We start from the raw sequence: 12,281 nt of genomic DNA, 5'->3' as shown, positions 1-12,281 counted from the left end.
ATGTAAATGTCATATATACTTCCAGGAGAGTTCTGTTCTAACTCAGTATCAGTGAAATGTGCTATTAAAATAAGTTCTTACTTTGTCTGGGATGCCATTAAAATGTCACTGAAAGTTAGTCACTAAATCTGAAGAGTCCTTATGCTTCAGAAGGCTGAGATCACTTAGCAAAAGCATCATAGATATGTACTTGTTTTGTTGCAGCAACAATTGGAAATGCTGTGTAGTTGAACATGGATTAAATAGTGATGGTTCTGTGTAGTTCTGTGTTATTCCCTGGCTTCCCCTGCACTCAGTGTACTTTCCAGTGCATTGGCAATGATACAAGATTGTCAAGTAGTGATTGACAAAATCTGTGTCAGGGAGTTCACAGCCTTGTCCTGAGTAGTTATCCACTGCGACAGACTCAAACCTGCAGTCCAGCAGAGTTAAATCATCAGCATTCTGAATGGTGGTGATAAAGTCACAGCAGGCAACCTAATAAATAACTCAAGGTGGCCTGTTGCCATCTACCATAATTGTGCTTTTAAGAATGGATGAGCTACTTTTCAACTGATGCAAATGATTTTTGAATATAAAGATCTAAAGCAAATCTGTTATGTCTATCATGTTTAAAACAGGCTATGGTCCTCCTGGTTTTCATTTTGGAAATTCCTCTGATGAATGTCATCATCTTCACACCTAGTATGAATCAGTGAAGCTCTGTTTGAATCCTTGAAGGTTTAAGTATTAATATTTGCTGACAACCTGAGTTAAAGGAGAATGATTATACTGTTCTGACTGAGTGATTTCATATGAGACCATGACATATTTTGTAGTGATAGATGAAATAGTAACAAATAAACTCACATCAGTTCTATATAAGAGAAAAGCCAGTTTGAATCTCTAAGGAAGTGCCCTTTGTTACAGGGGGTTTGAATGTTTCTGAATGGTCTTTATTCCAAGACACTAGGAAAAATCATAACTGATTCCATTTCATACCAATTAAATGGTTGCTTTTGGAGTAAAAATGCAAAGGCAACACTCATACATCATTGCACCATGCAACATTCAACCAGCATGCTCGGGAACTAAACCAGAAGTTCTTAAGGCATGTTACTCTTGGTGGTACTTCGGCTCTTTTAGAATAGTGCCTGGGGGCAGATCCTGCCCATTTGTGTTAAGATACCTAGTCTTAAGAGAAATGGAGAAATACTGAGAGACTGGGGCTTGTTCGGCCTGTGGAAGAGAACTTACCTACAAGGAGGTTATCAAAAGAACTGAGCCAATGTCTTCACAGCAGCGTGCGGCAGGAGGATGAGAGACAACAGACAGAGGCTGAAATGAGAGATTCAGACTGGATAAAAAGAAAATCTTCTTCACATTGAGGACAGGCAGGCAGCAGAGCAGGTTGCCCAGAGGGGCTCTGCAGTCTTCATCCTCAGAGTCTTCAAGCCCAGGCTGGCCAAAATCCTGAGAAATACAGTCTGATCTCACAGCTGAGCCTGGTTTGATCAGGGTTTGAACTAGAGAGCTCAGAGCTCCCTTCCATCCTGAATCAGCCCATGATCCTATCATCCCAAGTGCCTAGTTCAGACAGCTATGAGAAATTCACACCCAACCAGGCAAAACTGTTGACCTTACCCATCAGGGTGAACACAGACAGATAAGATGGGATCCGTTCCACCAGCTTTAGATACCTGTGATGTAAACTTTGGATTTAGTTATATAAACTCCCTTTACCATCCGCAACAATAAATAGGCATGATACGAGTCATGCTGTTGGTGTCTAAAAGAGGCTGAACAATCTGCACTCTAAATTTTCCCAGTCTCTTCTCTGACCACCAGCCCTCAGTATATGTCCAGAGTTAGGTGTAATGAATCCCACCCACAGGTGCCTTCAGTTTAGAACAATGCCAGCACACCCAAAAGAAGACAGTTCCAAATTATGAACTTCTCAGGGTTTAACACAGACTGGCTGATAAGCAGATCATTACAAAAGCACCTCCTAACTTGCCAGGTTGCTTCCTTCCAGGGCCTGCTACAGGTGATTGGTGCCAGTGACTTAGTACCTGGTTAGACACAGTTCCAAGTGCCCTGGGACTGCAATACTAGAGGCATTCCCAAGGCTCCCATTTGCACTGCATGGGTACCTAAGGACGCTGAAGCTTCAAACCTTTGACTTAAAACATATTTTTAGTCTGAAAATTGGTCTTCTAAGAGGCAGTATCTGAAAATTATATGATCTTATTTCCAGTTTGCTCCTTGTCACCACTAAATGCCACCCAGTTGGTGGATATTACATGTATTTTTAAGCTGTAAATGAAAGGCCACTTTACCTCTGATAGAACAGCTACAGTGTAAGCAATTTTCCACTGGAGCTTAAATGCCCTTTGGAAAAGCAGCCTGTGAAGTACAGGTAGTTGACTGTCAAATAATGTGAACATCAAGGCAGTACCATAAAATTATACTGTTAGTTGCATGCATAAACCAGTAAAGCACCTGAATATGCATATTAAATCCAGACTGACTACTGGAGGCTTGGTGGGCCAGCTGGTGATTTGCAGACTGTACTTTGACAATGCTGACTTCAGGTCCAGAATGGATTTTGTTCCTGGAAGAAAAGCTGACTTAATGGTCCTGTATGCAAACAATTTCCCATTGACCAAAGCTATGCTCCCTTTGATGCAATCATTTGCCTACTACAGAAGAGTTGCAGAGTTTGCATAAAGCAGCTGACTTAATTATGTTTGTTACCGCTATACAGTACACACCTTAGAAATTTGCTACCTATTTGTAATGTTGTTACCATGATTGCCCATATTCTGAATGCAAACACAAATTCATTATCATACCATAGCATATATGGACACTGATAGTTCATGACTGCTGTATTTGTTTCAGTTGAATGCACACTTCCATTTAGATGCTTCTCAGGGAGTCAATTTTGTCCTTTGATAGCTTTTTTAAAGAGTTTTTAACTAAGTGGGTCCGCATTCAGATACAAATTCAGATACAATATATGGGCTTTTTTTTCCCCTTTCAGGACTTTGGCAATCAGATTTTCACAACTTTTAGTAAAAAGCAACATTTTCTGAAGAGCTGGCATGAGTCTAAATTTAGGCTTGTGCGCATATCAGCTGGGAATTCTGCAGCATACAGCAGTCTAAGAAGTATCATTTGCATGAGAGCAGATGAATAAAGTGTTTGCTGTTTTTTTAACTTCACATTGATTAATTTGCCTTGGGATTTATCAAGTAATAACTGAAGCAATGAATTCTTTCCCAGTAAGTCATTTAGGTTTTTTAATTAATTTAGATTTTTACTGTAATGTATTTTTATTATATTAGTGTCTAACAATCTAATTTGTGTGAGGCACTCTGTAAAAATGTAGCAGGAAAGAGTCTCAGCTCTGGAAATTTTTATTAAGGAAGGCAGACAAAAAACAGTAGAGGAACAGAGATGCAAAATGATGAAGTGATGAGTCAGTTCTGGTGGCAAAATAGGACTAAGACCTCTGACAATAACCCTAACCCTCATGTGTTCATCCATTTGCTCATTAACTCCTCTGCAAATAATTTTGCATTCAGTTTTTGGGTTCATTCCCAAAAAATATTGGGTACTCCATCCAACTCATTTGAATTCAGTGTTGGGGACATTCAGCTCCTTAGGAGACTAGATTTGATATGTCTAAATGGATCATTTTGTCCAAATTTTTGTTGGACTTGAGGTAGTCACTATTACTACAAGGCATCAATTTAAAACAACACTGCTGTTACTGAGACCACAAAGGACCTCATGTCCTCTGCTGATATGATTTTCACTCTCTGTACATGTGTATCTTATTAATTTGAATGTTTCTTTGAAAAAGCATTATTCTTCCTTTTCTAAAAAACACAGCTTTCTTCCTCCAAACACGAGTCATTTCTGCAGGCTGTGAAAAATCACTTTACTTCTTGTTTCTTTTCTGCAGGCTTGCTGTATGTTGGCTTTAGCGCCTGTATGTTTGGCCTCTACAGCTTCATGCCAGTGGTCATAAAGAAAACCAGTGCTACTGCCGTCAATCTCTCCCTACTCACTGCTGACCTGTACAGCCTCTTCTGTGGATTATTCCTCTTCCACTACAAGGTATGTGGAAATGAGACGTGTATTTGGGTAATAGCACTATGCATGAAGAAACATCAATGCGAAACAAGGAAACAAAAGAAGCCTCCAAGCTTTGCTAGATCTAAGCAGCAAAAGTGCAGTTGATTTTTCTACTTAAGTCTTCCCACACCAAAGCAAACTTTATTTTATGATTACGGTTTTTAAAGAGAGCTCACTTGGTCTTTTTGTTACAAGTTTTCAGTACCTGTTCATCAGCCACTGTGTCATTAATTTCTTCTTACTTATCTTACTTATCAACTGCTGTGAACAGACCTAAGGTGGTAGCATGAAGAGAAGGACTCTTCCAAAATTCCCATAGGTGTTTTTTTTTTGTCTGGGAACAAGATTGTTTCATTCATACTGATTCTGAATTTATAACTAAATTGTTCATAAATTACCCCTTTCTTGTCACCCAAACCAATGGCTTGCCTGTTATTGTAAATGCAAAATGTGCAGCAGATTTATGTTGAAGTTAAACTTTGACCTCCCAGGTCCTCTAATATTCAAAATACCCTATTGTACAGGACCCATTCGACCTTCAGTTACAAGGAATGGCATTTCACTATTCACAAGTATCCCCCCACAGTGCTCATCACATGAAAATAACATTGGGGTGCTGGAAGGGATTGCTTTGTACCATCATTTATTCATACGAGGGAGATTACTTGATAGATAAAATTGTGGTCCAGAGAAGTGTTAGGTAAACAAAAGCCTTAAAATTCTGAGTATCTAACAAACTCAAATCACCTTCTGTAATACTAATGGTAACTCAATGAATCTGAGTGAGACAGTGAAAGTTCAGAGCTTCAGAGTCCAACACAAAATTGTTTTTCACTATTGTCTTTTATTTTGGTTTTATAGTTTCAAGAATTTTGCAGGGAGAAGAAAAGCAAAAATAGAAACAAAAAATTGACAGAAAACACAATGTAGAGGTTGTCTGCTGCTTTGCAGCTCTGTCTCATGATGATTTAGTTTCTCATTCTTTCTGCCTCACGCTTCAAACCAAAAGTGTTATGTATAAGCTGAAAATTGTTATCTCCCATGAATAGCATTATTTGATACCCATAGACAAATACATTTAGTCATGTTAGTCCACTGTTTCTAAGAAAAATTATTATATTACACAGTAAAAGACAAATTTAATTCTGAAAACAGTAGTGGTGTACTAACAAAATCAAGCTTGGTTAGAGGGAGAGACTCAAAAGGCAGCAGAGATTTGACAGCTCTGTGCTCAGCATTGCTTGAACCTAACAAAAAAGGCAATTTTGCAAACAGAGACTTAAAGTTCAGGCATCTGAAAGGCAAATGGTGCATAGAACGTTTCAGTTTTTCCCTGTGCCTAATTGTTGGGTACATTTGCAGAGCCAGGAAGGCAGAATTTTCAACCTTATTGACCCCTATCTTTCTACAGTAAGTGCATGTGAGCCCTCGACCACAGTGGCACCTCAGTCTCCCTTTAAGACCTCTACTGAAAATGTGCTAAAGAGGAGAAGGCTCAGAATGGGAAGGTTTTCTGGTTGAAAGCATTGTCTCAACATATGTCCAGATGAACTGGTTGACTTCCACATCTAAAGTAACTGGTGATGCCCTCTACCCCTTACTCATCTCATTAGAAAACTGAAAATCTCATTCTCCTATGGTGAATGTACGTATGTCATCTTCCTAAACTCTTATCAGACTCGTACTTAAACCTATTTAGATTTTTTTACCTCCACTGCTGTCTTTGGGAGACTGTTTTAGAACATCATTTCTCCAACAGTTACAAACCTTATTTCCAGCATAAATTTACTTGTGACTGGTTTTGGGCCATTCTTTCTGCTGAGAGATGGGCATTCTTCTTAACATGAAGAATTCCCATCTCCATAGCATTTTAGTCCACTGATGCATCAACAGAGAGCAATCATATTGTCTCTCAGCCCCTAGTTCACTAATCAGAGCAAACCCTTCTCTGCACCTCATCTGGCTGGGCTTCGTCCTCCCTGAAACAGTCCCTACAGCTCAAGGTCCTGGTTCCTGGTGCAATGCTTTTGTCTCTAGGAAGCCAGTTACTTCATAGAAAGTAAGCCTGTATTTACATTTTTCATCACTGAATTTCTTTGTGATTTGTACTCATTCTGCAGGCCATACAACTCACACGTGTCTCTCCTTTGTTCTTCCCAGATGAAGTGTTGATAAGGATAAGACCTTTGTTAGGACTTTGTGGAAAGGCCTTTACCTGAAACCTGAGCTGTCAGTATCTCCTTTCATACCCTTCCAACTTACATTGCAGAAGAAATTGGGAGAGGCTATATTCACACATTATCTAGATTTTAAAACTCCACCTAATTATTTGGTTTCTTCTTTAGTTATCATGTTTTTATCCTTATTTAGATGACCTCCTCCTTTTCTTTCTGGAAAACCGTTTCCCCCTACCACATTTACTATCAGGTAGCCTTTTATCTGAGGAAGCAGAACTATGAAATGAGCAACTTCCACTCAATAATGAAGTCTAATATGTTAACATTAAATGATCTAAATTAATTCCTCTCCTAGGACGGTGTACACTTGCTTGTTTTCTAGCTTTTAAAAAGCTGTTTCATTCCTAGCCCAGCTGTACATCTCTTCCAGATATGCAGCTCCTTCTGCTTATTACTGCACTGGCCAATAAGCACAGCCCCACTTCACTGGGAAGCAAATGGTTTTATGCTGAACTAGGATCAACTGAGTGGTTTAGTGTACCTTGCAGAATATAATTTTATGAGGCTTTCAAGAAACAGTTATGATTTTTCCTTGTGCTGCTACTTTTATCACCAGACAAGTTTATTGCACCTATAGCAGTAAATCTATGAAAATCCATGGAAAATGCAGGAAATGAGTTTAACTGGCCTTTAGAGCCTCTGAAACCAAACTGAGAAGAAGATTGCCTTTGAAGTGTTTTGATTCATTAGTATTTCATTTTTATATAATACAGAGACCTGCAACATCTTTACATGCAGGACAGTGAGTTTATAAACAGCTGCATCTCTAGTCTTACCCCACAGGCAGACAACTTCATAGCACATTGAACAGTTCCTGGGCCCATGGAAGTTAGAAATACAGCATGTTAACTGGACACAACTCTGGTGATATACTTGTGTTTCAAGATGTTAATTGTTCAAGGTGTTATTGTTTTAAAATGTAATGACATATCAGTTTGAGACAGATGACTAGATTGTAATGCATCATTCTTAAAATAATCTGCAGTGCCCAAATAAAAGCTGTCTTTTTAGTTCTTCTGTAATCAATAATTGATTCCAAATATTCCAGTGGATAGGGAAATGTTTGGCCTCTTTAGTGGCTGAATGTCGACCGCTGCCATAGCATATAAGTACACAACTCTGTATCTTCAATACTTTTTTTTTAAATTCTCACCATATTGATATGTTTTAGACAATTTTTATGTTGTAAACTTTCCTAGCTATCTGTTCCCATTTCTCCTTCTTCTTAAGCACAAGTAACAGGACTGTCCTTCCCCTGTCAGAGACTGCAATAGTTGTTCTTTGTCGTGGATACATGGACACTAGTGCTGGGAAATTCAGGGCCAGCTCTCCGGGTGTACAGAGTTGGAACTTTTGTAAAAATACAGGGGATATTTTTGCTTAGGAGTATTCTTTTTTACATTTTAGTCTCAACCTCAGCTTTATTGTTATGTGAACTTTTAGACTTCACACTTTTCCTTTGCAAGCTATATGGTGTCTTTCGTTGTTCTGAGCAAATTGGGTTCTCACTGAATAATCTAAGCAGTTTATTTTCCACCAGCTAGAGCATGCATACGGATTGTGTTCTGGACCAGTAGGTCGAGTCACACTGCGTTATATCGTTATCTAGCAAGGCAAGCACAATCAATTATATTATGCCTTGGCAAATTCATTCATTATTTTATCCAAGATACAGCTATAAAAATTCAGAATTTCTGGATATATCAGCAATTTCCAAATGAAGAAAATGCATGTATTTCATAAATAAAGCAGGGAATATATCTTGATTTAGAATCTTGGAGAGTGTCTATGACAAAGGACTTAGATACACAGATAAACATGATACTCAAAACCTTTCAGGACCAGAAATCTGAAATTATGCTAGTTGAAACCTCATTTGCTGATACTCAGTGATGCTTCTAAAAATTACTTTTCAATGCCAATTCTAACAGCATCCCTTCAATGGAAGGGAGCAGATGACAGCCTTCCCATCACATCAAGAAACAAGCCATGAAGGAGACTGGGTTTTAATGTAATGGAGAAGAGAGGGCACAGAGTTTGACGGAAATAGGTTCCATGTTCTTTTTTTATCAGCAATGCCTATAAATTGGGGATTTACATAGTCGTCACTGTGGTGAAAATTTGGCCCTTGCTGGAAAAAAAAGGAGAAGAATTAGGAGCCTCTGTTAAAAGCATGTGCTTTGCCATCCTGATCCAAACCACTGAAGCCAGTATGAGCTTTTCTGCGGTCTTGGTCTTCGGTGGGCTTCAGCTCATTTCCCTAAATTAGGAAAGCCTACCACTCGAGAAAAAAACTTTTAAAAAAATTCATAGTTTCATGACTATGCAGATTAAACTCTTGCCTTATTGTGACTCTATATGCTGCAGACAGCTCTGGGTTCTGTTAGAGAAGGATGGATTCAATTTCTGTGCTTAGGGAGCAGGAGTTAAATAAAATTGGTTTGGTGTGGGGGAGGATTGTTTGTTTATTAGTTTGATTTTTCTTTGGCAGAAGTCCATAAGCATCTGAGAGACTTTTCCCAAAGATCTGACCAAACTGAGAAAATACTTCCAATTATGTTCTCACTTTTTTTAAAAAACTTCCCTTCAAGTCTAAGCTGAAGTCAGTAAGATCTTTTTCTTCGCTTGCACTTGCTCGGGTACTGACACCTACCTATTTTAAACTTCGATGGTGAAGTTGTCAGTGGTGCATCTTTAGTAGGCTAAGCAACTATTTTTTTACACTCTTACTTCCTCAGTCATATACTTTAGGATATTTTCCTGATGAACTTGGGTATGCAAGCTGCTTGATCCATAAGCTTTCTGTTTGAATGGAATTTAATCTCATGGGGCTTTTATCCTTGTCAATGCTTTTAAGCCTTTGATAATAATGAGGATAAGTTATATTATTTGTCAATTCTTTATGCCATTGGTAATGTGCAAAAACCTATGTTCATGTTTTGTTTTCCAAAGTACTAAATTTCTTACGGTGGGACTCCCTCTCAACAATTCTGTTCCCATACAGCTGTACTGTCTACATGCCTTTCATCGAAGCAGCATTTTAAAAGCTTTTTCACATTTTTTTATTTATTTCATTAGTTAGTTATTTGAATTTCCTCTTCCAAATTATAGTAAATTAGAAAATAGTTAGGTGTTTATATTTAAGGAGCTTTCTTGAGGTGGAAAGGAGTTAAGTGTGTCTTTGGTCTCTCTTGAATTCCTGTGACAGAAAGGGCCCCATCCACTCACCCTTTGTGTGGTGGTGCAGGATACTATACGATAAAAAAGCTGTGAAGTAAAATGACAGAAAAGAGTAGAAGCTGGAAAATTAAATGTCTCCCACCAAGATGTTGCACAGCCTGACAGATTTTTAACAACACAGCACAGATATGGCAGCTTTTTGAAAATACTGCATTGTTAAAAGGATGTCTCTTCCTTTCACAGTGCTATCTTGCAATAGATTCATTAGTTGCAAAGCATGAACAGTGAAACAGGGATACTCACTGTTTGGAAGTCATCAAAAAGAGTGTAAATGATGTGGCATTCGTATTGCAGAAGTTATGATAAAAGCTTCAATTTCACATATATTTTTTCAGACACTAGCTCATCATAAATGTCAAGGTTTTTAGGTTGTTTTCAGTGCTTTTAGTGTGGAATGTTTTCCCTTTGGTCTCACATTAAAAGACTGCACACAACAGAACTGATTCAAAGTTTTCTAGTACATTGCATTTTTGTTGGAAATGCCTAATTATCAAAACAGGATACTCCAAAGGAAACACATACACGCCCATTTTTATTGTGTGTAAATTTTGAAATAAAACTTCTTATGTCTCAGTATCACATCTTCCTGCATAGCTGAAGTGTTAAAATATTAAATTTATGGAACTAGTGAGAAATTATTATGGAATTGGGGTAAAGGTAGTGGGTGTGTTAGTAATTCAGGATGCTGTTTCATTTTGTATGTAATTTGAAGTCACAGCTGTCTGCAGTCATACGAGTGGATCCCACTAGTCTCTTCTGTCCCCACTTCTGCTCCCAGGCTCAACAACACTTCAGACACATGAGCAGTAGGGCAGCCAAAGGGAGGCAACAGCATTGTACTGGAATATACAATGGTATCCTTATGTTTAGCATATGGCTTCCATCTGTCAGTCATTTTCATTTGGGGTTAATGATTTGATATTATGAACTTAAAGATATTCAGAAAGCTGAGTGTCATAACAATGGGCTTTAAGCACTTGGAAATGAGTAACAGTCATCTCACATTACCTTGTTTGAATTAGCTCTGTGTTCCAGTATAAGGAAAAAGTTGTTCAGAGATCTCTTAAATATACCACAGAGTACATCATGAAGTTTAATTCTTACACTCTGAAGGAAATAAATGGTGTTTTGGAAAAAGAAATGGACAGTCCTGGAAGGTAAAGGTGAGGTGCTTATAATTCCTACCTAGTATTAGGGTGCAGACATATTAGGGGAAATCTTCTGTTATTGGAAGTAATTAACTCTTGAATGATAAATCTTCAACAAAAACATATCAGTTTTAAAGATGTTGGTGAGTATTGGCTGAAAAAGGAAATTTGGGGGAGCAGAGCAATAAAAATTTATAACATCAAAGAACAAGAAAGTGGATTCAATTAACTGCAGAAAGCAAAATATATTGTAGAAAGTAACTGCCTTTTTCTTTATTACAAGAAAAAGTGTGGACAGAAAGACATCCTAATAAAAGAGCTTGTGACAACATACTTTTTCTAAATGATGCTCAATAAATATGAACACAAAGACCAAGAGGCTAAGTTTCATAAATACTTGTGGAGAAAAAAAAATTAAATGAGAACCTCAGCATTTCCCAAGAAAACAATCATACTTTTGAAGACAAGGGAGTACAATGAATGTGTTGTTACATACCTCAGCAATAATTTGCAACCCAGAGGAGACAGACTAAAGAAAAAAAGTCATGAATTAGCAAAGCAGCAGCTGCATTCAAAAGCTTAAACAAGGTTAAGTAGCTGAAACAGTGTGAAGATTTTCAAATTGTGATTCTTCAAATTGGATTCTATTTCCACCTTAGCATATGGACACAAAGGCTAAAAGTTCCTCAGAGATGTAGATAGAATCATCTTTGAAAGAAAATGGTAAGCGTTAAATGCAATAGCTCCATTATAAATTTGGAGATTTCTTATGGAATTGAGTGTGTCTTTATTTCCAGAAGTGACCAGAAAAGAAGGTAAAATATTTAGGAAGTGTGCTAAGAACTATGTCTGCTGTCCACGTGGTTTATAAAATCTGTTTTGGTTAACTGACTGGATTGAAGTCCTTACTCCAGTTGTACCTCTTAACCAGCCAAATCAATGGATGCTACAGACATACAGGGTTAAAGCATCCACATGAGCTTCTATTTCCTACCAAAATGGAGGAATGGATTAACAGGCAGTCAAAACATCAGTCAGAAGATGTTGCTTTTACATGCTTTCAATCTAAGCAGTAGGGTTCAAACCCATGATAAGGGATAGATGCTTGTCATCAGCACTGCTGACAAGCAACTTCATTAGCTGGAGTAAACTTCTGGAATTATTCCCACCGACCTACATGTGTTAAGTTTAGCAAGCAAGAGTGTTTAAAAGGCTCATAATGGGTCTGAAGAAGATTTGTAATAGCTTTTACTGAAAGTAATCTGAATTTTATATCTTAAGGACAATAGGACAACTTGTAGGGTAGAGCTCCAGATGCAACTGGACAAACCATTTAAAAGATTGTTAGAAATAAATAGAGAGAAAACAAGGAATAAAAATAATCACCAAAGAAAGGTAATACTGTGCAGGTGAAAAAGAAATGACGTAAAGTTGAATTACTGTAAAAGATAACCAAGCTTGGCAATGAAGAAGAAAGTGAAACAAACAGCAAAAAGTTCTTCTTGTATATGAAGAGAAGAAATAGTTTCAA

The 12,281-nt window shown here is 37.8% G+C and overlaps 1 protein-coding gene across 1 annotated transcript in view; it reads left to right on the top strand.

Annotated features, from left to right (window-relative positions):
- The window catches only part of SLC35F1 (solute carrier family 35 member F1), a 232,808-nt gene that overhangs the window by 207,113 nt on the left and 13,414 nt on the right, over positions 1-12,281 (top strand). Inside the window, exon 7 of the mRNA XM_032684201.1 lies at positions 3,953-4,107. Coding sequence (XP_032540092.1) covers positions 3,953-4,107 — 155 coding nt within the window. The remainder of the gene's footprint in view (positions 1-3,952; positions 4,108-12,281) is intronic.

The sequence above is a fragment of the Chiroxiphia lanceolata genome, chromosome 3 (genome assembly GCF_009829145.1).
Source record: "Chiroxiphia lanceolata isolate bChiLan1 chromosome 3, bChiLan1.pri, whole genome shotgun sequence".
NCBI classification, from domain to species: Eukaryota; Metazoa; Chordata; class Aves; order Passeriformes; family Pipridae; genus Chiroxiphia; species Chiroxiphia lanceolata.
Note: the sequence above shows the minus strand (reverse complement) of the source record. Positions and strands in the feature narration are given on the sequence as shown.